General features: G+C 41.2%; 1 protein-coding gene across 1 annotated transcript; it reads right to left on the reverse strand.

Moving 5' to 3' along the window:
- Positions 1-9: 9 nt before the first annotated feature.
- On the reverse strand, positions 10-24,194 carry LOC140386821 (stromal cell-derived factor 2-like). Its single transcript, XM_072469547.1, has 3 exons — positions 23,960-24,194; positions 21,572-21,768; positions 10-4,173 (listed from the first exon to the last, which is right to left on the reverse strand). Exons 1-3 carry the CDS (start codon positions 24,138-24,140, stop codon positions 3,883-3,885), a joined length of 669 nt encoding a protein of 222 aa, XP_072325648.1. The 5' UTR covers positions 24,141-24,194; the 3' UTR covers positions 10-3,882.
- Positions 24,195-25,587: the final 1,393 nt, after the last annotated feature.

Consider the following 25,587-nt stretch of genomic DNA (forward strand, 5'->3'; position numbering starts at 1 on the left):
AACTTGAGATAGGGTAAAATCAGAGAGTTTGTTTATTTTACATACACACAAAATACAGGGAGAGGGTGTCACGATGTAACCCTCAGTACATTCATACAAGAGGGATAAGGGAAACAGATATAGAGCAAAGACCACAGGCGAAATAAGGATTATTGTTTCACATGAGCCCAGAATCAAAAGTCCAATCATGTATTTCTTCAGAGGTGAGGCTGAACCTGATGCTAGGTGTTCCAGTAGTGATAGCTACCAAATGGGAGAGGCACGTAGAGGTGAACTAATCTTGCAGTATACAATAGTACAGACGTTCCAGTAGAAAAGAGTGCAGGTGGGGAGCCAGACATTCAAAAACGTGAACAGAGCCCTTTCTGGTCCTGCTCACTGGGGGGGGGGGGGGGGGGTATTTTGTCCTCAGGCAGATCATGTCTTTTGGCCAGGGGCCTGGCTTTAGAAATTAATTGGCCTTTGTACAGGTCATAGAATTTACAGTGCAGGAGGCCATCCGGCCCATCAAGTCTGCACCGGCTCTTGGAAAGAGCACCCTACCCAAGACCACTCCGCCCTATCCCTGCAACCCAGTAACCCCACCCCACCTTTTTGGACACTAAGGGCAATTTAGCATGGTCAGTCACCTAACCTGCACATCTTTGGACTGTGGGAGGAAACCCACGTAGACACGGGGAGATCTTAGACTCGCACACAGTGACCCAAGCCGGGAATCTAACCTGGGACCCTGGAGCTGTGAAGCAACTGTGCTAACCACTGTGCTACCGTGCTGCCCCAGATTGGGTTGGAAATTGGATCACTGCGGTCACAGGAGCATTACTGCCTCTTTAGAGGTAATGAAGCAGCTGCTGTTCTAAATGCCAAAAGATCCCTAGCTGTCAGTCATAGCCAGTAATGGCTTCAGCCTTTGTCCAGTTTAAAAAAATACTTTTATAGATTAGCCAGGTGATATATATTTTAGAAAAATATAGTGAGGTCTTAGCCCCGAGAATAAATTGCATATTTTCTTTAGACTACATTAAACGAGGAGGATAATTGGATATGAAGATTTAGTTCCGCAAGCACAAATTGAGTTAAGCGGGCAAGTGGATGGAACAGAGGTGAATAAAATTAAATATGGACAAGAGTAATTTTATATAGAAAGAAAATAATTCAGTGCTAAATCATGTATGCAAATCCTTCTGTATCATGGAAAAAAGCATGGAACTCATTTAGGTACCCATGTACTTATCCATGAATAATGTAATAGCCCATGCCAATGTTTTTAAATCACACACAACTTCATTAGCCCCATGTCCAATATCACAAAACCTCAAGAGGAAAGTGCTAAGAGACATTGGTTATTGAGCAAAAAGTATTTGGATAGTTCTCCTGATATCCTAATCAGTAAAAGCACTGCCAATTGTAGTAATTTGTCAATAAATGAGATCTCAGCATTTGCTTTGCGCCAGCTTAGCTGGCCTTATCCTGGATTGCAACTGGGTACCACAATTGGTCTAATCTCCCCAAAACAGAACAGGTGAAATCACTGCAGTTGGAAAGTGTCCATATGTTGGCATTGAAAGTGGACAGTGTTGGGCTTCACTCAGATACAATTCATACTCCATGACAAATAAAGAATGGACAATTGAGCAAGATGCCAGAGGGTTGGTTTCCATGGAACAACATCCCAGGAAAAACAAAACTTCAAAAAAGGAGAAAATTGGGGCTGGGGAATATATGCATGGTCTACTGAAAGTCAAGCTGTTTTTCTTGTTGATTGGGGTGGCGGAGGGTGGTCGGCAAGTGGACAAGGTCATGACTCAATTAGCTGGGCAAACGTCTCAAAATTACAACCAATTTGATTGTCATCAAGTTGTAAACATCACAACTATAATTTGAAGAAGGGAGGCACTAAAGAAACAAAAACATTGTAAAAGTTAAACATTTTTAGAAGAATGCAGATGGTACAACATTTTGATGTTTTGTTTACATTTATTAAATGCCACACACAATAGATGCCAATATCTGGGCATGTGATTTATGAAAATATCCACTCAGCTGCCAACTAATCCCAATTAGTAAAGAACAAATGTGGAAATATTTTACGGGTGAGGAACTACGTGAAGAGGTTTTGCTGTTCTAAGCCAATCTTTAGTATTCACTAGAATTGATCCATTATTGGCACATTATAAACACAATCAGCAGTTCTAAATTTCAGGTTTGATTTGTTTGCAGTGAACTACCTTAACTTCATGTTAAGTAAATGCATAAATTCTAGCTGACAATAAAAAGGGCAAATTCTAAACAAAATACTGTTAAATGAGAAAGATTGACATTTCAAATCGAACAAATCTAACAAATGGAAGTCAAAGGCAATGTAGAAAAAAAATCACAATTGGAACAATTCACAACACATGGTAATTTTATTTTACAGAAAATGTGATAGGATAACATTTGGACAATCTTTTTGTATTGTTCAGTGAATAGTACAATTAAAATCGAATGTACATCTGTAGCCACATTTTAATTTAGGATGGTGTTTTTTTGGGGGGATTAGCGATCATATTGTAATACCATAGGGATAAGTGAATGAATGATAATTTCATCCATTAACACAATCTTGAGTTTCCATCACAATTCTGCTGCACCACAGTTGCAATAATTTCCCTCCTTGGCTGGTCCCAACATAATTCAATATTAATTTGTCATCATTTTATTAGATCGCTTGCTAAGAGCACAGTTGCAAAGTAGCAAAGATGGTAGAACAAATTATGGGCTTATTTCTAGATACAAATTCCAGCATCAAGAGTTCACATCAGAATTTTTTTTTGTTAAAAAGGGAGAGTTGTCAGGATTCTTGAAGAATGAAACAAAGAATGTTGTAAATGGTTTACTAAATAGTGTGCTTTTTGTGATTCCGGTGAGTTGGGAAAAGTTGCCAAAGGAAAGACATCCATTCAGGTGATCATCTTTGGTTCTTGGCACACAGAAAAACTATTAAGCTTGGTCTAACAATCACAAAACTAATGTTATGTTTTGTTTTAAGACTGCCCTTTTCCATCTCAAACCCAATTTTTTCTCAGTTTACAGGTTAATTGCCATCATACATCTTCCAGGGCAAATTGAATTTGGTAATTGTCTTAAAGAAATTACTTTTCATTTAGCAATGGTTTGGCCCATCAGGTTTCCCATTTCAAAACTTGAAATGAAGCACCTTTCCTTTATATCCCACTCTATTTAGGCAAAGAATTGAAATCTTATTAAACTCAGCCAACCAAGAAAAGCAAGTTCATGATCTTCAGGGTAGAAAGCAAGTCTAGTTCATGACCAGCCTTTTCCATAGCCAATTTTTAGTTCAGTAATTCCACACTTCAAACAGTGATTCCACTTCCCCTTTACTTAAGGATTCAAATTTACTTTGAAATTAAATCGAAGCTCAAAATACATGGCAATCCGAATATAATACTTCAAAAAAAAAAATCTTTGGTACTGCTTTTTAGTGGTCCAAATATTATAGCTTATATTATTCTCATGGATTGATTGCTAATTTTTGATACTTATTTGGGTTATGTAAAATAAAAATAATGTTCCAGTCAACTAATTTATATTTAACGCACCCCAAATTTTGTTCTTACATTCAAAGTACAAATACAGTTGCCATCAATTGAAATGTGATAAACTGTGTCTGCACCCACGAGATGTTGCATAGGGTTTCACACAAAACATCTAATGCTTCTCCTCAGAATCATCAATTTTTCAAAAACATACCATTAGGGTGCAAGATTTTGTATGTTTATGTTGTACAAATAATACTGAAAAATGGATTGAGATTCAGTTTTTGTTCAGGGTCCAATTGCAAACTAAACCACACAACAGTATCAGCAATTTTTGTTTTACTTATAGTTCAATATGTGCATCTATTCCAGCCCTGGACATGTCCATAGGTTTCATGAAGATTCCTTCCATCACTTTCCAAGAATTATATTGGTTTGAATACTGCATGCCATGAACTTCAAGTTGGCCATTTATTGGGCGCCCATACTGCTCTCCTGTAATAGACAGCATGGCTTCTGTAGAGGTATGTTTGAACCTGACTGGATTTAGTCGTTCCCAGTATGTTCCACTACACACGACAGTCCAATTATCTAGGCTATCTCCTTCTCCTTCTTCGCCAAATGCACTCACCTCCTTTTTCAAAGAAAACATGAAAAAATATTAATAAAATATAAAAGCTATAATTCACAGTTCAGTCTGAATAATAATGTCCATTTCCAATATAATCCTTTATTTTTATACTGGTGTTGCTGGGACTGCTATTTGCAAATAAATTAAAAGTAAAAAGAAATAACACCAGCGTCCATGAGAAAATTAAAATTAAACCAACTGTAATAGTCAGTATTAGTGGTGCAAGGTATTAAATTCAACACCAACGCAAAATGGGGTGGGGAGGGAAGGAGGAGAAGAAAGTTATCAAAAAGGTACGTGGCAATAGTAAACTGTCGAGTCTCTAGTTTAATTCCAACTTGGAGAAGTGGAAAAAAATTATAATGTTGATAACTGCAACCTAATCAATATTTGCAATTTAACAAACTCCAGTATGATACCAAAACCTTTTAAAAGATTTTAGACAGGCTCTGATGATAAAGTTTATAAAAGTTTTCAACTTTTGCAAAACTTCACATATATATGATGCTATCTCTTCAGTACCTACAGATCCATTTTAACAAATTGTTTTTGAAAATTTCCACAACCGATTTGGTTAGCAGCAATATATTCATTGATCATATCACTGCAATATGTCCATCACATGTACACTCACCTCTTGACTCCTCAAAGCCCACCACCTACAAGGCACAAGTCAGTAGTGTGATCCATTTGCCTGGATAATTGTAGCTCCAACAACAATCAAGAAGCTCAACACCATCCAGAACAAAGCAGCCCTCTTGATTTGCACCGTTTTCACAAACATTCCATCAACGACACAGAGGCAGCAGCATATACCATCTACAAAATCCACTGCATAAATTGAGACTCCGTAGACAGCACCTTCCAAATCCCAACCGCTATCATCGCGGATAAAGGGAGGAGACATATGGGAACACTGCCACCAGGAGGTTTTACTCCAAGCCTTTCACCATCCTGACTTGGAAATATACTGTCGTTCCTTCACTGTCGCTGGGTCGAACTCCCTCCCTAATAGCACTGAGGGTATGCCTATATGGCATGGACTGCAGCAGTTCAAGACGGGGGCTCACCACCACCTTCTCAAGGGCAATTAGTATGGGCAATAAATGCTGGTCTGGCCAGCAAGACCCACATCCCATCAATAATAATTGGATCAAGATGAATTGCAAAATTCCAGTTCTTGTTCAAATTATCTTCCTCCTTATTTCTACAAAACTTGAGAAGTGGACTTGGTTGAATAGTCATACTATCCTAAAGGTTTAAAGGAGATAGCCATGGTTCTGTTCCTCTCACTCCATCCCCAAATACCTCCATTCCACTTTCATTTCTGATTATCCTTCATTTCCAAAAGTTGATGAGTTGTTGCAGTGGAAGAGGACATTTTATGTTGCAGCATATCCTTGCGTTGCATTAAAGAGTCCACTGTCAGTCTGCTTTTGGATGTCCTCTTGATAATTCTCTATAGTTATTTATGCCACTAGAGAGCTACAATCTGCCTTTAACGTTTCAATATAATCCCAATTAGAGATTGTACAACCTTTATAATTCATAGCATGTGCAGAAAATAGAAAAAAAGTTTTTTTCTGGGAATAATTTGTTACTGCAGTGAGGAAATCTGTACAACTATTCAACTGTAATGTACTTCACCCTCACACTCATGAGACACCAGAGGAGGACTCTTGGAGTTATAAACAAGGCCTTTATTACAGTTATAACTGCGATGGTGGCATATGCAGCTCACACATCAGACAGTTCTGCTTCCTGCCCTGTATAGACAGTTATACTTAACATTAAGATACAGGAAATTTGCATATACCATTAGCAGAACAGTTGGTGGCTTATTCCCAGGGCGGAAATGACAATTAAAAAGAGGCACAAGTTCAAGGTGAGGAGGGAAAAGGTTCAGTGGAGATGTGTGGGGCAAGTTCTTTTACACAGAGGGTGGTGGTGGCCTGGAATGCACTGCCTAGTGAGGTGGTTGAGGCAGGTACGTTAGCGACCTTTAAGACTTATCTGGATAGGCACATGAACAGATGGGGTAGAGAAGGATGCAGGTGGTTGGTCTAGATAGGATACGTGAGCGGTGCAGGTGTGGAAGGCCGAAGGGCCTGTTCATGTGCTATATTGTTCTTTGTTCTAAAACAGAATTTAAAAAAAAAAAATTTTTTTAAACATGACCACTGCAGTTAAACACATACGAACCCCAGACTTTTAACCCTTAAATTGCCCAATACTTAGAATCCAATATTCCTAAAGTCTTCCAGTCATCACAAAGAACACTTAGAATTAAATTGAAAGACTTAACTTCCCTGTGGTGAGTTTCGCTTCAATCAAACATGCAAATACAGCAGCTCCACTTGTTCTTAATGTTCAATGCAGATCAATAGTGAGAGGCAGGCTGTGAAATTCTGCTTTTTCAAAGCCAACAGCTGAGTAGGGCAACTTGAGACAGCAGCTTTTGGGTATAAGCATTAAAACAGGCATCTGCTGCTCACCTGAAATTGCCGTTGTAAAGTTTAATTGATCGTGTACTTTTGATTTATGATGTATGCTTCCAATTAATTGCATTATATGTTTGAGATAATTGCATTTATTAAACATGTAACTTGTTAAAGTTGAAATGAGTTAATAATGTCGAGCTGGACAAAGCACTTTGCAAGCTGTCGTCAATTTTATTTTGGGGCCCCTGCATTTTTGCAGGACCCACTTTTTCATTTTTGGGGCTACTTTTTCATTCTCACCAACTCCTTAATTAAATGACAGTCACATAGTAACATTATCTTCTCTATTTGTGTTTATTTATTTAGGTTTCCTCTGCAGATAGGTATGGTAGTATAATTACCAAAGATGTGTGTTTTAATTTGGCATCTATAATATATTAAAAATATCTCACTTAGAAATAAATCTTCCATATTCCACTTCCAAAATGGATTTTTTAAAATCCATTCGTAATCACACAAATGAGATCTTTTAATATTTATATTTTTTATACATTATTTTAGTCTTAGACAGAAATCGGGCAAAACTCAGTCAAGGGGTTATGGGGTGCATCAAAAGAAGCTCAACTCCATAATTGACTGGAGAGTTCACTTTATGCTAAAAGTAACAACTCCCTGGAACTCAAGTGGGGGAAAAATAAGATCAACTTTAAACTGAGATGATAGTCATCATTTTTTTTTAATATACGGATATAGAACAGCGTTCCTACACCTTTAGTAAAATGTGACTTTTACATGTTGAAGAAATTTTCAGTGGATTTCATGTGAACGATTGATGCACCAGATCCAAGCTGTAGACATCATCCATTCCATCAGATGCTTGTTCACCACAATCCAGCTCTGCAAAAAGTACCTATCAGGTCCTCTGTAAAACGTGTAACAGGCACCAGCAAACACGCATCCCCTCACACAAAGCAAGAAAGGGGGTGGGGAATCTGGTGCGTCATGCTCGACCAATTTCTGCAGGCAGTGTCCAAAACACCCAATCAGCGGTGGCAATAGGCATGAACTGGCAGGAGGAGCACAAAACTTGTACTGGATTCCAGAGGTGCAAATTAAAACAAACGATTATGGAGAGGAGCATGTGGATATTGGAAAAACGCTGGGAAAGATGGGAATTCAACCCAAAAACAGAACAGTCTCATTCCCGCCTTTATGAAATGCCTTTTATTTTCAATGGCTTCGGACATTTCTTTGGAGATGTCCATGACTTCTCCAGATTGGTGAATCCTTCCATGCAAGGGGTGACGTTGCGCTCATTGGTCGCCACAGTGATTGAATTTTCCTGGTCTTTTTGGGGGCTTTCCAGGGTGAAATGCATACCACTCGCGTGTACTCTGAACCCTGCTTGAGTTGAGTCATGTCTCAAGACATATCCTGTTATTTGAAAAAGAAAAACCCCAGAGAGATGATGAGAAATAGCTGAGGGAATTGTCTGCAAAAGCAGTCACCTAAAGAGGATGTTAAAGCTAGAGTCTAAAAGGTCAGTAAGCATCTAAAATGCTAAATCACCCTTCTTGCATTGAGTTTTAACACTTCTCTATGTATCTTGCGTGAGTTCGGTTGGCATAGCTCGAAATGTGTTGCTGATTCTAAATGTGTACTGTTTTACTGAAATACTGTCCATGTTGTTGAAGTTAAACATTTGTTCAAACTGTTCCTGGGATAACGGGATGTCAAAGCATGCCCAGACTGCACGTGGGTGATGAAGCAATGATCAATCAGTGGTCATTCCAAAAGATTGCAACTGAATATGGTGAACGAATTGCTATGTCTGGGCCAAAGTAAGGCTAAAAGGATCCACAATGTGAACCAAGTAGCACAGCTCCCAAAGAGAAGAAAAGAACGCCTCCAAGGCAAAGACAACATCATCTGTGTTCCAACAAGGGCCGACTGTGGTTGCATAGATGTTACTGTTGTTTACCTTTTGTTAAGTATTGTTTTACTTAGTTACTAAATCTTGATGGGTTCACAAATTATACCTGACTGGTCGCGGTCTCATCTGAAAACGTATAACGTACCATTTGAGCACAAATAACAGTGAGCCTCATCATTATTTTGACAGGAACATCTAGGCCAATGTTTATTGTGCTAACATTGATGGAACAAGTGAAAATAGTTAAAGGAATCATTTTGTAAATGCACGAGCCACCATGGCATAAGGCGTCTTTTTACACTCCCAAATCCTTACTTGCATCCTGTAACCTTTTCCATATATTGTCAGAGGAATTGGAACGCTTCTATCTTTTGACGTCTGGAGGTTGTGGATTTATCTGAAGTATTGCTGTAGTTTCATCTTAATTTCACTTGAGTTTTTAAAGAAAATTTAGCCAACAGATGTGTCAATTTTTCTAGCATCCATTGCGGTGCCATTTGAAATACCAGTGCAATAGATATCAAGCAAAGGCATCTGATTCTGGAGTTGAAACCAGCCATGATTGAAAGGTGGAGTGGACTCGATGGACCGAATGGCCTTACTTCCGCTCCTATGTCTTATGGTCTTATGGATTCAGTGTTAACCCATATGTACTGAAGGTCTCGTGGTTGTGTTGAGTTACTGAATCACAGCCAGAAACACATTTACAGCTCCATGTACAACGCCACTGATTTAGAATGAGAAAGGAAAAAGGGGCTTGGGGGTCGGGCGACACTCCTGATCACTACGCTAAGACTCCTGGAAAGCACATATATTTGAAGGTGAAGATAGTATTAAGTGTTACTGTGGGTCCTACCATGGTATAATTACCCTGAAATAGTTACTATATAGGCAAACATAAACATCTGCTACTTAAGACAAAGTATCAAAGTTCCGTCCTGTTCAGTCTATGGAGCGTTTTTTAGAATTACTTGGTCCTGGCAAGGAACCTTGCCCTGGTGCATTGAAAAATTGTGAGCACACATCCCTGACCCCAGATATGCACAGCCAGTGGGCAAGTTCCCTGCCAGTATAACACACTTGTGAAATGAGCCATATACTTTTTAAATTAAGATCGGTGTTAGTAACACAGGCATTTTAAATTATGTTTAAATGAGTAGAACTGGAAAATTATAAACTGTATATTCAAATTGCTTTACCTTTGCCTTTTAAGTATCTTTTTAACAAATGCAAAATTCAACTTAGTAACTGTGCTCAACTCTAAAGAAAAGTAAGCGAGTAAAGCTGACCAAAATTAAAACTGGATTTTATTTCCATTTCCATCCAAAATCAAATTCTCTATTAAATAGGTAGAAGATTGTTTCTAACCCTACATTGAGCGGGAACAGAATAGTCTACAAGGGTCAGCATATTTGACCAGATGAGATCTGTAAAATTACAAGAGTGCAATCAAAATTTTGAAGCTGTAAACAGGAACAGGCAGAAACTTACTTTCTTCTGTGCTTTAGGAACTGTTACTTTAGTTGCCCCATGGCTTTTTGAAGCTCATTGTGCTGACAATAGAAATTGCTACAGGCTTGCAATAGGTTTGCTCACAGACAGTTAATACAACCACGTGAATGCTTCACAAATTATTGTTTTGCTTTGAAACCTGACAAATATCAACCTTACCCAAAAAGACTTTTGCTGATCAATGCCGTGGTCAATGAGATTCACTCTCTGCAAGATTGGAAGCTGAAAATATTTGTACTTCAGAATGATGCATTCCTTTTCAGCATTAATGAAAGTTCAGATCAACTGCACACCTAGATATTCTCTAGACATGGGATTGTCACAATTAAGAGCTTTGGGAGCTGATTGCGACAAGTGTGAAAGCTCGCCAGTGAGGATTGAGGCTAAACTAATCCAAAAATAATTAAGTTCATGTTAATGGAAATTCAAGGTAATTCATCACTGCTTCCAATGCATTAGATTAAATCTTTCCTCAAGGGTCCGAAATAAAAGTTTTAAAATGTTAAGCAGAATGAAGAAAAACCAAATGCCGTGAAGCTTATACCGTTTTAATGATTCTTTCAAGGTCAAGATACTGGTTTGGAGTAAAAATACATAAATGTTTCGCTCATTAATAATGCTCGTGTTGCTAAACATTTCCAGGTGGAATTCACTCTCTGGGTTCTCAGTTTAGGGCCAGAAAATGTTTCAAAGAAATTAAGTCGAGCAACATCTAATTAAACAGTGCTTCATTCTTCGCTTTTGGATTGTGGAGTAAACAAACAAGGAGGAAAGAAAAATGGACTTATGTAGTGCATTTTGGTTCTCAGGACATGTTAAAATGTTTTGCAGTCAATTAATTATTTTTGAAAGGGAACTGTTGCCTTGAAGAAAAAGTGACAGACAATTCATGCACAGTTCCGTCCCAAATCAATAATGAAATTTATATCCAAAAATTTATTTTGGTGTTGTTTATTGAGGGATGAATGTTGACCAGGGCATTAGGAGAACTCCCTGCAACATGTATCAGTCTGCAACATGTTTAGGTCCTGGAATGGGGTTTGTGTCCACAACCCTTTGAAACAGAAACAAGAATTTTACAAATGAATAAACGGTTCCACGCAGATGGTGCAATGACAAACAGATGCATTTCAACCCAAGAGTTTCCCAAATAAATTGCACAAGAGAATCTTTGAACAATTTCTAATCAACATAAAAGTGGCAGCAAGAGACTTTTAAAATTAATAAAGTACCAAATAAAGAACCATCCAGACATTCATTTCACAATCTAATTTGGCTTATGATCATTTTCAGTGAAGAAGTAATCAAGTCCAGTATGACATGTCACAGTTCTCAGCTGGGATGAAAAAAAATATTAGGGTACCTTAGAGTTAAATAAAGGCTACATCTCATCCCACAGAACCTTGGCCAGGATTTTGCAACAGCAATAATGGCAAAGCTGCCAGCATTCCCCATTACTTCCAGAGAACTGACAGCAACGTCTGGAATCCACACGTGGGTAGTTAAAACGCGTTAAAGCAGAAATAGCTGTTTCTCCATAGGGTGTAATGTTAAAGGCCCACCAGTCTACAATGAATAATAAAGCACTGAAATTGAGAACTCACCCTTTTACACTCCTGGTCTTGCTGTTAAAAAACCTTTGAGACAGTCCCACTTTGTTGAATGATTTGCTATGGGTTTTTTTTTAGTGCACTAAGTTCATAATTACTATTGAGCACAGGTACTAATTTACTAATCTTATATTTGTGCAATGTACAATTCTTCATTGTGATTAAAATTCCACTGATTTTATTGTTTTTAAAATTTGGTTCCTGATATTTTCGCAATCACACGTTTCAATCTCTAAAATTTAAAAGTGAAGGATACTCACATGTGCTCATGTTTAAATTGAGTTTTTGAGACCAAATTTATAGGCAAACAGTAATACACAAGATTTTGGAGGGGTTGGAAGTTTCACGCTGGCACCGAAAATGCGTGGAGAAACCTGATTGACGTGATTTTAAAGCGGCCTCTCCCACTCTTTCCCGTTCCCGCTTCCCTGCCTAACTCTCCACCTCTCTCTCTCTCGAGCCTCTGGCAGAGGTGGCGAGCAGGTGGTTAGTAGAAAGTGTTAGGATTTTTCAGCCAAAGGTCGATCTTTGCACAAAATTAACTATTACTCAAGAACATACAGCAATCGGTGCTTTTTTTTCCTTCCTGGTTTGAGAATCCGATTGGTTGTTTAACCTTTTTTGATTACCTGAAGGTGCTCTTGATGTGATGATAGATTTAAACGAACATCATAAAAATCCATATTAGAGAGGTCTCAAGATGTTGTGGGCATCTTTCTGGAGTTCAGCAGCACACATCGCTTCACTGCTGACTACAAAATCTGTGCCCATGCATTTTACCATATAGAGTTCACCATAAATTGAAAGCCCAGCCTGGTTCCGAAGACTAAATTTACTTTTTTTTTTTAAAAAAGAAATTCACATTGTGACAATATCGGAGCTTGCCCAATGTGGACCTAGAATCTTGATAGAGAAAAACAGCCATGCAGAGGTCAGGAGTGCTTAGCTCAACAGAGAAGAAGTGGTCATATCTCATCTGGGTTGTTCAGTACTGGCATATATATGGTTAATATATTTAATTCCAAAATGAATGTGCGATGAATCAGGTAACTAGTCAGTAGATTGCAACTTGAATAGATTTGTGAAGTTCACAAATGGTATCGGGTTTGAAGGCTTTTAGTAGGGGTTCGTGCTTCACCTTTATGAAATAAAACAAGAATGATGGATAATTCACTAGCCCTATCTACAAATTCTGAGATATCTCATGGGTTTAAAAGTTGGCCCTGGACATAAGAACGTTCACTTTGTAAAAAGTGAAATTTTACTTTCTGTATACACCATAAAAATGTGATAAAAGGTTGGAAGACTCCTTCAAGAACCATTCCTTCAATATTATCAGTTCAAATCCAAAGCACATCAAATGAAAGTTTCTTAGGGTACTTTGCTTGACATAATCTGAAATATTTAAGATAGATAATGGTGAGGTCGGGAGATAGGTAAATAGCGGAACATAAAGATTTGTTCATGCCTATTGCCTGTAGTGTTTAATTCTGGCACAGCACCATTCGGTGGCAGAAATTGAACATTCAGAAAATAAGTGGAGGCCAGCTATGAGCCAGCAGCTCCAAATAAGAGAGAGAGAGGGTTGAAAAACCACAGAGTCATGAGTTATAATTAATCTCATTGACCGAGATATCCATATGTCACATTGGACCTTAAGATAGCCCATTAATAACCACATACCTAAAATGTAATTAAATTTATACCTTTGCAACATCTGTCTTATGCAGAGCAAGTGGTCAGATGGCAGGGTCATATTTTCTGCTCATCAGGGAGAAAAGATATTCCATATTTTGCAAGGAATGGAATTTTGAACCCAGAGAATCAAAACCAAATCATAATCCTGACAATTCTTCCTTATTTTCAATAAATTCAAAGAGAGGGGGGGGGGGGGGGAAATCAAACTCAAATTGATGCACATTCTCCCGAAAATGGCAATGTTTTATAACATTGAAAAGCAAATCCATCGTCTTTTTAGACAGAGTATTTTTTTTGGTAGATGCCTGTAGTTAAGAATGCCCCAGGTACATATTTCCAGGAACGTCAGTTGCAACCTTTCAACTTTCTCCAGTCAAATGTCACATGCAAATTTGTCTTCAGTTACTCTACGTTTGACAACAATATTTAAGTGCACAGTGTTGAAATGTCACAATATGGCAATAGCACTAAAGGTAAAAATAACCAGGTGCACTGTATAAATGCAAGTTATGAACATAGAAAAAAGGAGTAGGCCGTTTACTTCCTCAAGCTGTTCCGCCAATCAGCGAGATCATGGCTGACTCTGGAGTGACTATTTCCCATGTGTCTTCATACAAAAATGATCCATCTCAAGTTTTAAAATAATAATTGATCTAGCATCAATTGCCATTTGTGGAAGAGAGTTCCAAAGTGTTACTACCTTGTGCATGTAGGAATGTTTCTAATCGGAAAGCACCATCTCTAATTCTTAAGACTCTGGACCCTAGTCTACAGCTCCCCAAGCAAAAGAAAGTTTCTCACTCTTTAACCAGTTTCCCTTAATATCCTGAAAATTTTGATCAAGTCACTCCTTAACCAGTGTCTGGTCTTTTACATATTGGACATTAAACCAAACATATTGGACATTAAAACAAACAATAGTCAATGTCAACACTGAAACATGCTATCAATTTAGAACAAGAACCCACTGCCATCAAAACAGTAGTACTTTCATTATCTGCAACTTATAAAACTTCAAAACGTGCCTCAACCAAGTGAAAAACATTATTTATGGCTCAAGAGTGCCCCCTCTTGAAAGTCTTGAATTTATTCAGACAAACAAAACAGATCGTTACATCGTGATTTATGTCACCAAGAGAAACAAATCAAACATTTATTGAAATCCAACTGGCATGGTGCATGTCATTAACACTGGAATTCAAATTAGTTCCAGCTTTAACTATAAATAAATTTTAGGAAGTAGGTGTGGCCCAACAAAAGCAGTATTAAAAGAATAAAAGTCAGGCTTGCATTGATTGCTTCCGTTCTACAGTGATTCATATGTGACACATCAGCAGCATCTTTAGGACAGCTTCATTCAATCTCCACATGAATGTTCACAATAAGCAACAACTAGTGCTGTGGGTATAAATGCCAATCTATATAAACATGCACGCTTTCATGATCATGTAGTATTATTAAATACTGCACTGATACCACAGAAAGTAGACACATTGGCCTTGCGCATAACAAACCTGTAGAAGCCAAAATATACACTGATCTCAGCGATCGTGACCATGAAGCTACCATGGAATATATGCAAAAGCCCATCTGGTTGCCGAATATCCTTCAGGAAGGAAATCGGCCATCCTTACTTGGTCCACATGTGACTCCAGATCCACAGAAACGTGGTTGGCTTCTAACTGCCCTCTACAATGATCCAGCAAACCACTCAGTTCAAGGACAATTAGGAATGGGTACACCAGAGATGCCCACATGCAATGAAAATGTTTTAATTGGTCAAGTGATTGAAGGAGTCCATCAATAGCCTCAGTTTAGACATCGCTGGTACCATTTGGTTCTGAGCTTTGATATAGACATGGAAGCAACATCTTGGGGTCAACCACATCCATACTATGACTACAGGATCAGGAGAAAGGCCAGGTAGCCAATAATGAATGGTTCACTACCTGACCCCCACAAAGTCTGTGCACCATCAATAAGATTCAAGTCAGGAGAGTGAGACATAGGAAGTCCTTGCCTAGATTGGTGCAGCCACAACACTATTCATAAAACCTGATACCATCCAGGATAAAGCAGTCTGCCTGGTACACTGTGGCTGCCGTGTGCAAAATATAAAGATGCACAGTACTCACTAGCACCTCTCCATGCTCCCTGTGACCTCCACCACTGAAAAGGACAGCATGGGAATACAATCAACTCCAAACTGCTCTCCAAGTCACACACAATCCTAACTTGGATATTCATTACCACCTTTTCATAGCTGTTCAGCTAATATCCTGGAATTCCCTATACACTTGTGGGAGCAAGGCTGACGATGGTCAAAGAAAAAGACCCACCTTCTTCTACAATTATGGTTGGGCAATAAACAATTCACCTTGCTATGGTCACACACATTCCAAGGCATTTTTTAAAAATGCCTATCTTTCAGAAAGCAGCAGTAACATAACAATGAATGTCAGGACATTCAAATTCATATAAGAGAGAGATTAGTAATTTGCTAATCGGAACTGCCCTTTATATACATTTTTTAATGTTTCGCTACGTCACAGTAGGTCAGCTTGGGGACAATCTTGCAGCTGAACAAGGAGGGAAAAGAGAAAATGGAGGCGAGAGTATCAAGGAGGACTAAAGCTAAAAAGCAGGATCTCTATGGTTGAAATCTCAGGACTACTCCCTGTGCCACGTGCCAGTGAGGTTAGAAATAGGATAGTGCATCTAAAAATAGCTAAACTGGTGGCGTAGGAGGGAGGGTTTCAGATTTCTGGACTATTGGGATCTCTTCCGGGCAGGTGGGACCTGTACAAGGACGAGTTGCAACTAAACGAGAGGGGCACCTATATCCTGGCTGGGAGATTTACTGCAGTCACTCGGGAGGATTTTAACTAGTATGGTAGAGGGGTGGGAACCAGAATGTTAGCTTAGAAGGTGTAATAACTGAAGGAGAAATAGAGAACCAAAATAAAACAACATCACCCACAGGCAGATCAAAAAAGGTGACAAGTGTGAGAAGGGAGGTGGTCAATGCAGGATTGAGGATAGTGTACTTTAATACATGCAGTATACGGAACAAGGTAAATGAGCTTGTTGCGCACATTGAAATTGTTCGGTACGATGTTGTGGGCATCAGAGCTGGGATCTAAATATCCAAGGTTTTGTGTCCTATCAAAAAGACAGGCAGATGGGCAAAGGGGGTGAGGTTGCATTGTTAGTAAGGAATGATGTTACATCGATAGCAAGGAGCAATATAGGATCAGAAGGCATAGAATCTCTGTGGGTAGAGTTGAGGAATCGCAAAGGTAAAAAGACCCTGATGGGAGTTATGGGCCCCCTAGCAGTAGTCAGGATGTGGAGCAGAAAATAAATCAGGAGATAGAAACGACATGTAAAAAAGGCAATATTACAATAATTTGGGGGGACTTCAATATGCAGGTGGACTGGAAAAATCAGGTTGGTAGTGGATCCCAAGAAAAGGAATTTGTGGAATGTCTAAGAGATGCTTTTTTGGAACAGCTTGTGACAAAGCCTACTAGGGAACAAGCAATTCTGGATTTGGTGATGGCAGACTTGATTAGGGAACTTAAGGTGAAGGAACCCTTAGGGAGCAGTGACCACAATATGATAGAATTTACCCTGCAGTTTGAGAGGGAGAAGCTGCAATCAGATGTAATGGTCTTATAATTAAATAAGGGTAACTACAAAGACATGAGGGAGGAGCTGGCCAGAGTTCATTGGAAAAGGAGCCGAGCCAGGGAGACAGTGGAACAGCAATGGCAGGAGTTTTGGGGGATTATTCAGGAGGCACAACAGAAATTCATCCCAAGGAGGAGGAAACATGCTAAGGGGAGGGCAAGTCACCCGTGGCTGACGAGGGAAGTCAAGGACAGCATAAAAGAAAAAGAAAAAGCAAACAAAGTGGCAAGGATTAGTGGGAAGCCAGAGGATTGGGAAGCCTTTAAAAGCGAGCAGAGGACAACTAAAAAAAACAATAAAGGGGGAGGAGATGAAATGTGAGTGCAAGCTAGCTAGCAATATAAAGGAAGATAGGAAAGAGAGAGGCAAAAATAGGCATTGGACCACTGGAAAATGTGGCTGTAGAAGTAATAATAGGAAATAATGAAATGGCAGAGGAACTGTTACCTGACATCAGTTTTCATGGTGGAAGACACCAGTGGGATGCCAGAGCTCCAGGAGAATCAGGGGGCAGAGGTGAGTGCAGTGATCATTACTAAGGAGAAGGCTCTGGGGAAACTGAAAGGTCTGAAGGTGGATTAAATCACCTGGACCGGATGGACTACAACCCAGGTTCTAAAAGAGATAGCTGAGGAGATTGTGGATGCATTAGTGATGATCTTTCAGGAACCGCTGGAGGCAGGAAGGGTCCCAGAGACTGGAAAGTGGCCAATGTAATACCACAGTTTAAGAAGAGAGGAAGGCAGAAGACAGGAAATTATAGGCCGGTTAGCCTGACTTCGGTCATTGGTAAGATTTTAGAGTCCATTATTAAAGATGAAATCGCGGAGTACTTGGAAGTGCATGATAAAATAGGACTGAGTCAGCACGGCTTCCTCAAGGGGACGTCTTGTCTGACAAATCTGTTAGATTCTTTGGAGAAGTAACAAGGAAGTTAGACAAAGGAGAACCAGTGGATGTGATTTATTTAGATTTCCAGAAGGCCTTTGACAAGGTGTCGCATAGGAGACTGTTGAATAAGTAAAGAGCCCATTGTGTTAAGGGTAAGATCCTGGCATGAATAGAGGATTGGCTGACTGGCAGAAGGCAGAGATTGGGGATAGAGGGGTCTCTTTCAGGATGGCAGCCGGTGACTAGTGGTGTGCCTCAAGGGGTCGGTGTTGGGACCACAACTTTTCACAATATACATTAATGATCTGGAAAAAGGAACTGAAGGCACTGTTGCTAAGTTTGCAGATGATACAAATATCTGTAGAGGTATTGAGGAAGCAGGCAGGCTGCAAAAGGACTTGGACAGACTGGGAGAGTGGGCAAAGAAGTGGCAGATGGAACACAATGTAGAAAAGTGTGAGGTTATGCACTTTGGAAGGAGAAATAGAGGCATAGACGATTTTCTAAATGGGAAAATGCTTAGGAAATCAGAAGCACAAAGGGACTTGGGAGTCGTTGTTCAGGATTCTCTTCAGGTTAACGTGCAGGTTCAGTCGACAGTCAGGAAGACAAATGCAATGTTAGCATTCATGTCGAGAGGGCTAAAATACAAGACCAAGGATGTATTCTGAGGCTATACAAGGCTATGGTCAGACCCCATCTGGAGTATTGTGAGCAGTTTTGGACTCCGTATCTAAGGAAGGATGTGCTGGCCTTGGAAAGATGATAATAAATCTATTATCCTTACCCAGCCTGGCCTACACATTACTCAAAAAAGAACACATCAACGTGGTTCTAACTCACCTCTGAAATGGCTCAAATTGGGAGAGCTGTCTCAGAGGTTAGTCAAGCAACAGCTTACCATCGTCATTCTCACAAAAGCATACTTCTCAACTGATGCCCCAAATTCCTTGAACACCATCCCTAGAATCACCCTGTCCCACTGACAGGGTAGATCTACCCTAGATGGCAGCAGTGATACACAGTCAGGAGGAAATAGCCTTTGAAATCCTGAACTATGACCCCAGACCCCATGCATCAGGTCAACAAAGACAAGGAAACGTCCTACTGATTACCACCGACTGCCCTCCCCCAGCTGATGAATTAGTGGGTCACCATGTTGAAAATGATTTGGAAGCAGCATTAAAGGCAGCAAGAGTAATGGTAGTGTTCCAGATGGATAACTTCAATGTCCATTACACCAAAGGTGGTTTGGTGGCACCACTGCTAACTGATAAAAGCAAGTCTCAAAGGACATGGATGCCAAACTGCGCAGGCAACAGGAGATGGGAGCACCATGACAAAAGGAAAAACCTACTTGGCCCAGTTCTCAACAATCTCCATGTCTCAGTTCCTTCTGTCAGTATTGGGAGCAAACACTGCACCGTTCTTGAGGAAACAAAGCCCAGTCCTCACACTTGTATCACCCATCCTGCTGTGCTAAATGGGATAGATTCAGAACACATGTAGCACCTCAAAACTGGACATTTGAAGTGCTGTGGGCCATCAGCAGTCAAATTGTATTCCATACGAACAGACATACGATGTACAAATTAGGAGTAAGCCATGTTTGATAGGTGTTCTTCTAAACTCCAATGGATACAGGTTGAACCTGTCCAGCCTTTCCTCATAAGACAATCCCTTCATCACAGGAATCTGTCGAGTGAACCTTCTTTGTACTGCTTCCAATGCAATTCTACCCTTTCTCAATGCCAAAACTGCACATGTGCTCCAGATGTGATCTCACCAAATCCCTGTATAAATTATAATAAACAGCCCTAATTTTATATTCCATTCCCCTTCCAATAAATGACAAGTCCATAAGACGTGGGAGCAGAGGTAGAAGCAGGTCTGCACCGCCATTCAATGAGATCATCACTGGTCTGATATGTGCTCCCACCTTATCCCCATTACCTTTGATTCCCTTACTGATTAAAAATCTATCTCAGTGTAGAAAATACTTAACCCATTAACAGCCTATTTGCCTTCCTGATCATTTGCTGTACCCCCATACTAACCTTTTGTGATTCATATGCTTAAGACACCAGAGATCCCTCTGTCTGCAGAATTTTGCAATCATTATTGATTTAAATTATATACTGCTTTTCTAATCTTCCTGCAGAAGTGGGCAAGTTCATAATTTCCCACATTATACACCATCTGCCAAATTTTTAGCCCACTCACTTAACCCAAATCCCACCACAAATCATAAACCAACAGCCTGCCACATCATTCACTGCGTCAATAACATTAAGCCAGAGGACCATCCCTGGTTCAATGTAGACAGAAGAGCACGCCAGGAGCAGCACAGGCATACCTAAAAATTAGGTGACAACATGCTGAAACCACAATAAACAGATCAAAAGTTTTGCAGTTGTGCAACATCCTGTTGTAACTGATAGTGGACAATTAAACAGCTGGAGGAGGATCCACGAACAGCCCCACTCTCAATGATGGCCGAGCCCATCAGTGCAAAAGACACGGTTGAAGTGGTTGAAACCACTTTCAGCCAGAAATGCTAGATCTATTTTTGCATGCTCCCGAGATACACACCACAAATGCAGAAAGACCTGGACAATATCCAGGCTTGGGCTGACAAATGGTATGTTACTTTCAAACCACACAAATGCCAGTCAATGACCTCCCCAACAAGTGAGAATCTAAATATCATTTCTTGACATTCAATGTCATTGTGATCGCAGAATCCCCCATTATCAACATCCCCGGGTAACCATAGACAAAAGATTTAACTGGATTGCCATAAAAATACTGTGGCTACTAGGACAGGTCAGAGGCTAGGAATCCTGCAGCGTGTAACTCACCTCCTGACTCCCCCAAAGCCTGTCCACCACCTACAAGGAACAAGTCAGGAGTGTGATGAAATACTCTCCTTTCCTGAATGAGTGCAGCTCAAGAAGCTCAACACCATCCAGGACAAAGCAGCTCGCTTGATAGGCATCCCACCCACAAACATTCCCTCCCACCACCACCAAACAGCAGCTGAGTGACCATCTACAAGGCTCCTTAGACAGCACTTCCAAACTCACAACCACTATCTAGAAGGACAAAGACAGGTGACACCTGGCAACACCACCACCTAGAACTTTCCTTTCAAGTTACTCACCATCCCAACTTGGAAATATATCAAGGTTCCTTCACTGTCGCTGGGCAAAACTCTGGAACTCCCTCCTTAACAGCACTGTAGGTGCACCTACACCAAATGGACTGCAGCGGTTCAAGAAGACAACTCACCTCCACCTTCTCAAGAACAATTAAGAATGGGTAATAAATGTTGGCCTGGGCCAGCAACGCCCACATCACAAATTTATTTTTAAAAAGGTTTTCAGCCAATTTGGATTAACAAAAGTACACAGCCTGACTGAGTTAGACAATGGAAAGAAGGATGGTATTGTTGTTTGTTGCTAAAGCTAATTTTGTTTCTGGTTGAAAAGTTCAGCAGCAGAGTCCTAAACTGATATATTCGAAAGTTCGTATTAATTTAGGATTACTTACAATTTTTAAAAGGTCACACAGAGGACGCAGATGCTGATAAGATGACTCAATTACCAATTCAGTCAACTCACCTGATTTCCTGATAATGGCGATGTAAAGTGATGACTGTGTAAGTTACGACCCGTGTTGATGTGGGTCAATCGAATAGTGTCACCACATTTGACCACATTTCCACGCTCGCACACAATATCACTTTTTCCACGTATCCTCCAGTAACTATTGCTGTCATCCGCTTCAGTCACTCCGGTGACAGACTGTTGACCACTTCCTAAAACAGAATGCCAATTAATGAGTTACTTTATAAATACTCCAGCAGAAACTTCCTAGGGGTGCACATCTCCAAAAATCTGTCCTGGTCCACCCACGTCGACACTACCACCAAGAAAGCACAACAGTGCCTATACTTCCTCAGGAAACTAAGGAAATTCAGCATGTCCACATTGACTCTTACCAACTTTTACAGATGAACCATAGAAAGCATCCTATCAGGCTGCATCACAGCCTGGTATGGCAACTGCTCGGCCCAGGACCGCAAGAAACTTCAGAGAGTCGTGAACACAGCCCAGTCCATCACACGAACCTGCCTCCCATCCATTGACTCCATCTACATCTCCCGCTGCCTGGGGAAAGCGGGCAGTATAATCAAAGATCCCTCCCACCCGGCTTATTCACTCTTCCAACTTCTTCCATCGGGCAGGAGATACAGAAGTCTGAGAACACGCACGAACAGACTCAAAAACAGCTTCTTCCCCACTGTCACCAGACTCACGGGGAGGATGTCACCAGACTCCTAAATGACCCTCTTATGGACTGACTTAATTAACACTACACCCTGTATGCTTCATCCGGTGCCAGTGCTTTTGTAGTTACATTGTATATGTTGTGTTGCCCTATTATGTATTTTCTTTATTCCCTTTTCTTCTCATGTACTTAATGATCTGCTCGCAGAAAAATACTTTTCACTGTACCTCGGTACACGTGACAATAAACCAATCCAATCCAATCCAAACTAGCAAGACCCTAAAAAAAAGTGTTGCACACAAATATACTAACTGGAGAATTCTTGATTGCATTATAAATGTTAAAAACTCTGAACTGCGCGCCAAACATGGTGCCGTTGATAACAAGGGGTGTGATAACTTGACAAGCAGCAAAAAGCCAAGTTGGGGCTTAATAAGTTTCGAAATGAAGAGGCAAGAGGATGGCATTCACTTTTTAAAACCCATCCAGATAGAACTCCTTTGTTAGGTAAATCACAGCCAATGGAGCTAGCCTTGAACAACTAATTTCAGACTGGGAAATTGACTGCTCTTTCGTCTTAGTGAATTTCAATTGAATTATTGAGTAAAAATTAGTCAGATGATCCTTCGGGAGCACCGTGATACTGGGTCAGCTGTACATGGGTCCAAATTGATGAAAAGATCAAAATGAAATAGGATTCCAAATAAAGGAGTGGGGACAATTATGGGGCCGTAATGATTGGGTCAACTAAGACGGGGTGGCACAATGGCTAGCCCTGCTACCTCACAGCAGCAGGGACCCTGATTCAATTCCGACATCAGGCAACTGTGTGGAGTTTGCACTTTCACCGGATGCTCCGGCTTCCTACCAGTCCAAAGATCATAGAATTTACAGTGCAGGAGGCCATTCGGCCCATTGAGTCTACACTGGCTCTTGGAAAGAGCACCCTACCCAAGGTCAATACCTCCACCCTATCCCCATAACCTCACCCAACACCAAGGGCAATTTTGGACACTGAGGGCAATTTATCATTGGCCAATCCACCTAACCTGCACATCTTCAGACTGTGGAAGGAAATCGGAGCACCCGGAGGAAACCCCCACACACACACGGGGAGGATGTGCAGACTCCGCACAACCAGTGACCCAAGCCGGAATCGAACCTGGGACCCTGGAGCTGTGAAGCAATTGTGCTATCCACAATGCTACCGTGCTGCAGGGTAGGTGGATTGGCCATAATAAAATTACCCAAAAGGTTAGGTGGGATTACAGGGATGGGGGCGGGGAATTGGGCCTGGGTAGGGTGATCTATCAGAGCCAGTGCAGACTTGCTGGGCCGAATGGCCTCCTTCTACACTGTGGGGAATCTATGATTTCGTTCCTCGATCCTCAGGTGATACGGAGTACGAATGTGTTTTGGGCTTCTGTGAACATATTGCATCTCAAATAACACGTTGGCTATTTAAATCCACAACTGTTGTGAATTGTTTCACTTGAGCCTTATAACAAAACATCCTGATAGGTCCACAGTAATGTTTTCTTGCACTTTTAATGTATTCCAGGGAAAGAACATTAACTCTGTTCCAGCTCATCATTTACCAAACATACAGGCAGTGCGGGAGTGATAGTGAGAATTAATATTTCCTCTGGTACATTTGTGGAGCAAGAGACCCTGACAACCCGGGGCAACCAACCCACTTCCCCGCCCCCTCCTCTTACCGGAACCGTATTTCACATCGTGCGAGTGCAGCCTCACGTTATGCAGCGTGTTTAACAATTTAATAACCGAGCCACAAGTGACGTAGCTGAGCTGGGATGTGCCGAGGAGGCCGCGCAGCCAGAAACAGGCAACAATCCAGAGACGGAGCAGCATCGAGAGCGGATTTAACCCCAGACTCATTTTCCCCTTCACCCGCCGCCCAGCTCACTACCAACGTCAGCGCAAGAGAACCCCTCCCAACCAACAGCGCGGCGCCCACTACCGCGTCACCTTCAGGAGGGAGGACCAGCATTTACAGCGCCGCCCTGACGAGGGGAGGAGCAACTCATACAGCGCCGCCCTCAGGATAAGAGCGCCAGCTCGTACAGCGCCACCCTCAGCTGGGGAGGACCAGTTCCTAAAGCGGCACCCTCAGGCGGGGAGGAGCAGCTCATATAGCGCCACCCTCAGGAGGGGAGGACCAGCTCATTCAACGGACCCTCAGGAGGGGAGGAGCAACTCATACATCGCCGCCCTCAGCATAAGATCGCCAGCTCATATTGCGCCACCCTCAGGAGGGAGGACCAGCACATAGAGCGCCGCCTTCAGGAGGGGAGGAGCAACTCATACAGCGCCATCCTCAGCAGGGGAGAACCAGCTCATACTGCGCCACCCTCAGGAGGGGAGGACCAGCTCTTACAGCGCCACCCGTAAGAAAGGAGTAGGATCTCACACAGCGCCATTCTCAGGAGGGGAGTATCAGCTCATACAGCGCCATCCTCAGGAGGGGAGGACCAACTCAAACACCGCCACACACAGGATGGGAGGACCAGCTCATACAGCGCTACCCACAGGAAAGGAGGATCAGTTCATGTCGCGCCAGTCTCAGGAGGGGAGGACCAGCTCATACAGCGCAACTGGCAGGACAGGACCAGCTCAATAGCGTCACCCGCAGGAAAGGAGGACTAACTCGTACAGCGCCACCGCTGGAGGGCAGGACCAATAGGTCACCGGGAAGCCAGCTGTTTGGGCAGGAGAGCTCATAAATCTGGAGATCACACAAAGGTCACGGGTAGCCGCTTTCATTTGATTTGGTCTTTTCCTTGAGTGAACATTAAACGAGAATTGTACTTTCCTCTGCTTTCCATGAAGTTAAAATCACTTTTTCATTACTTGTAAGTGGATCTCATGATGAAGTAACGAGTTATATATATATATATGCATTGAAACATTTGTATAAATTAAAGGTGTAGCATAAGAGTTTGGATAATTGCAACATTATAGAAGTTTGATTTTTATCCCCCTGCGATTAACCTCTTGGTCACAAATATCGTCTACCAACAACTGGAGTCTGCATATTCTGTTGGTTATAGAAACAATTATTAAATGAATACATTTAAAATCTTATTTGTCAATTTTAATCTGTTTAATCCACATTTGAAAACTTGCATCCAATACTTTTGCAATATGAAGGTGTTTGTGATCAGCCTGCCTTAGACTCCTCCTAATATCCTCCTCATATCCAGGAGCGGGCTTAGCACAGTGGGCTGAACTGCTGGCTTAATGCAGAACATTCCCGTACCAGCCTCCCCGAACGGGTGCCAGAATGTGGTGACTAGGGGCTTTTCACAGTAACATCATTGAAGTC

The sequence above is a fragment of the Scyliorhinus torazame genome, chromosome 12 (genome assembly GCF_047496885.1).
Source record: "Scyliorhinus torazame isolate Kashiwa2021f chromosome 12, sScyTor2.1, whole genome shotgun sequence".
Classification (NCBI taxonomy): Eukaryota; Metazoa; Chordata; class Chondrichthyes; order Carcharhiniformes; family Scyliorhinidae; genus Scyliorhinus; species Scyliorhinus torazame.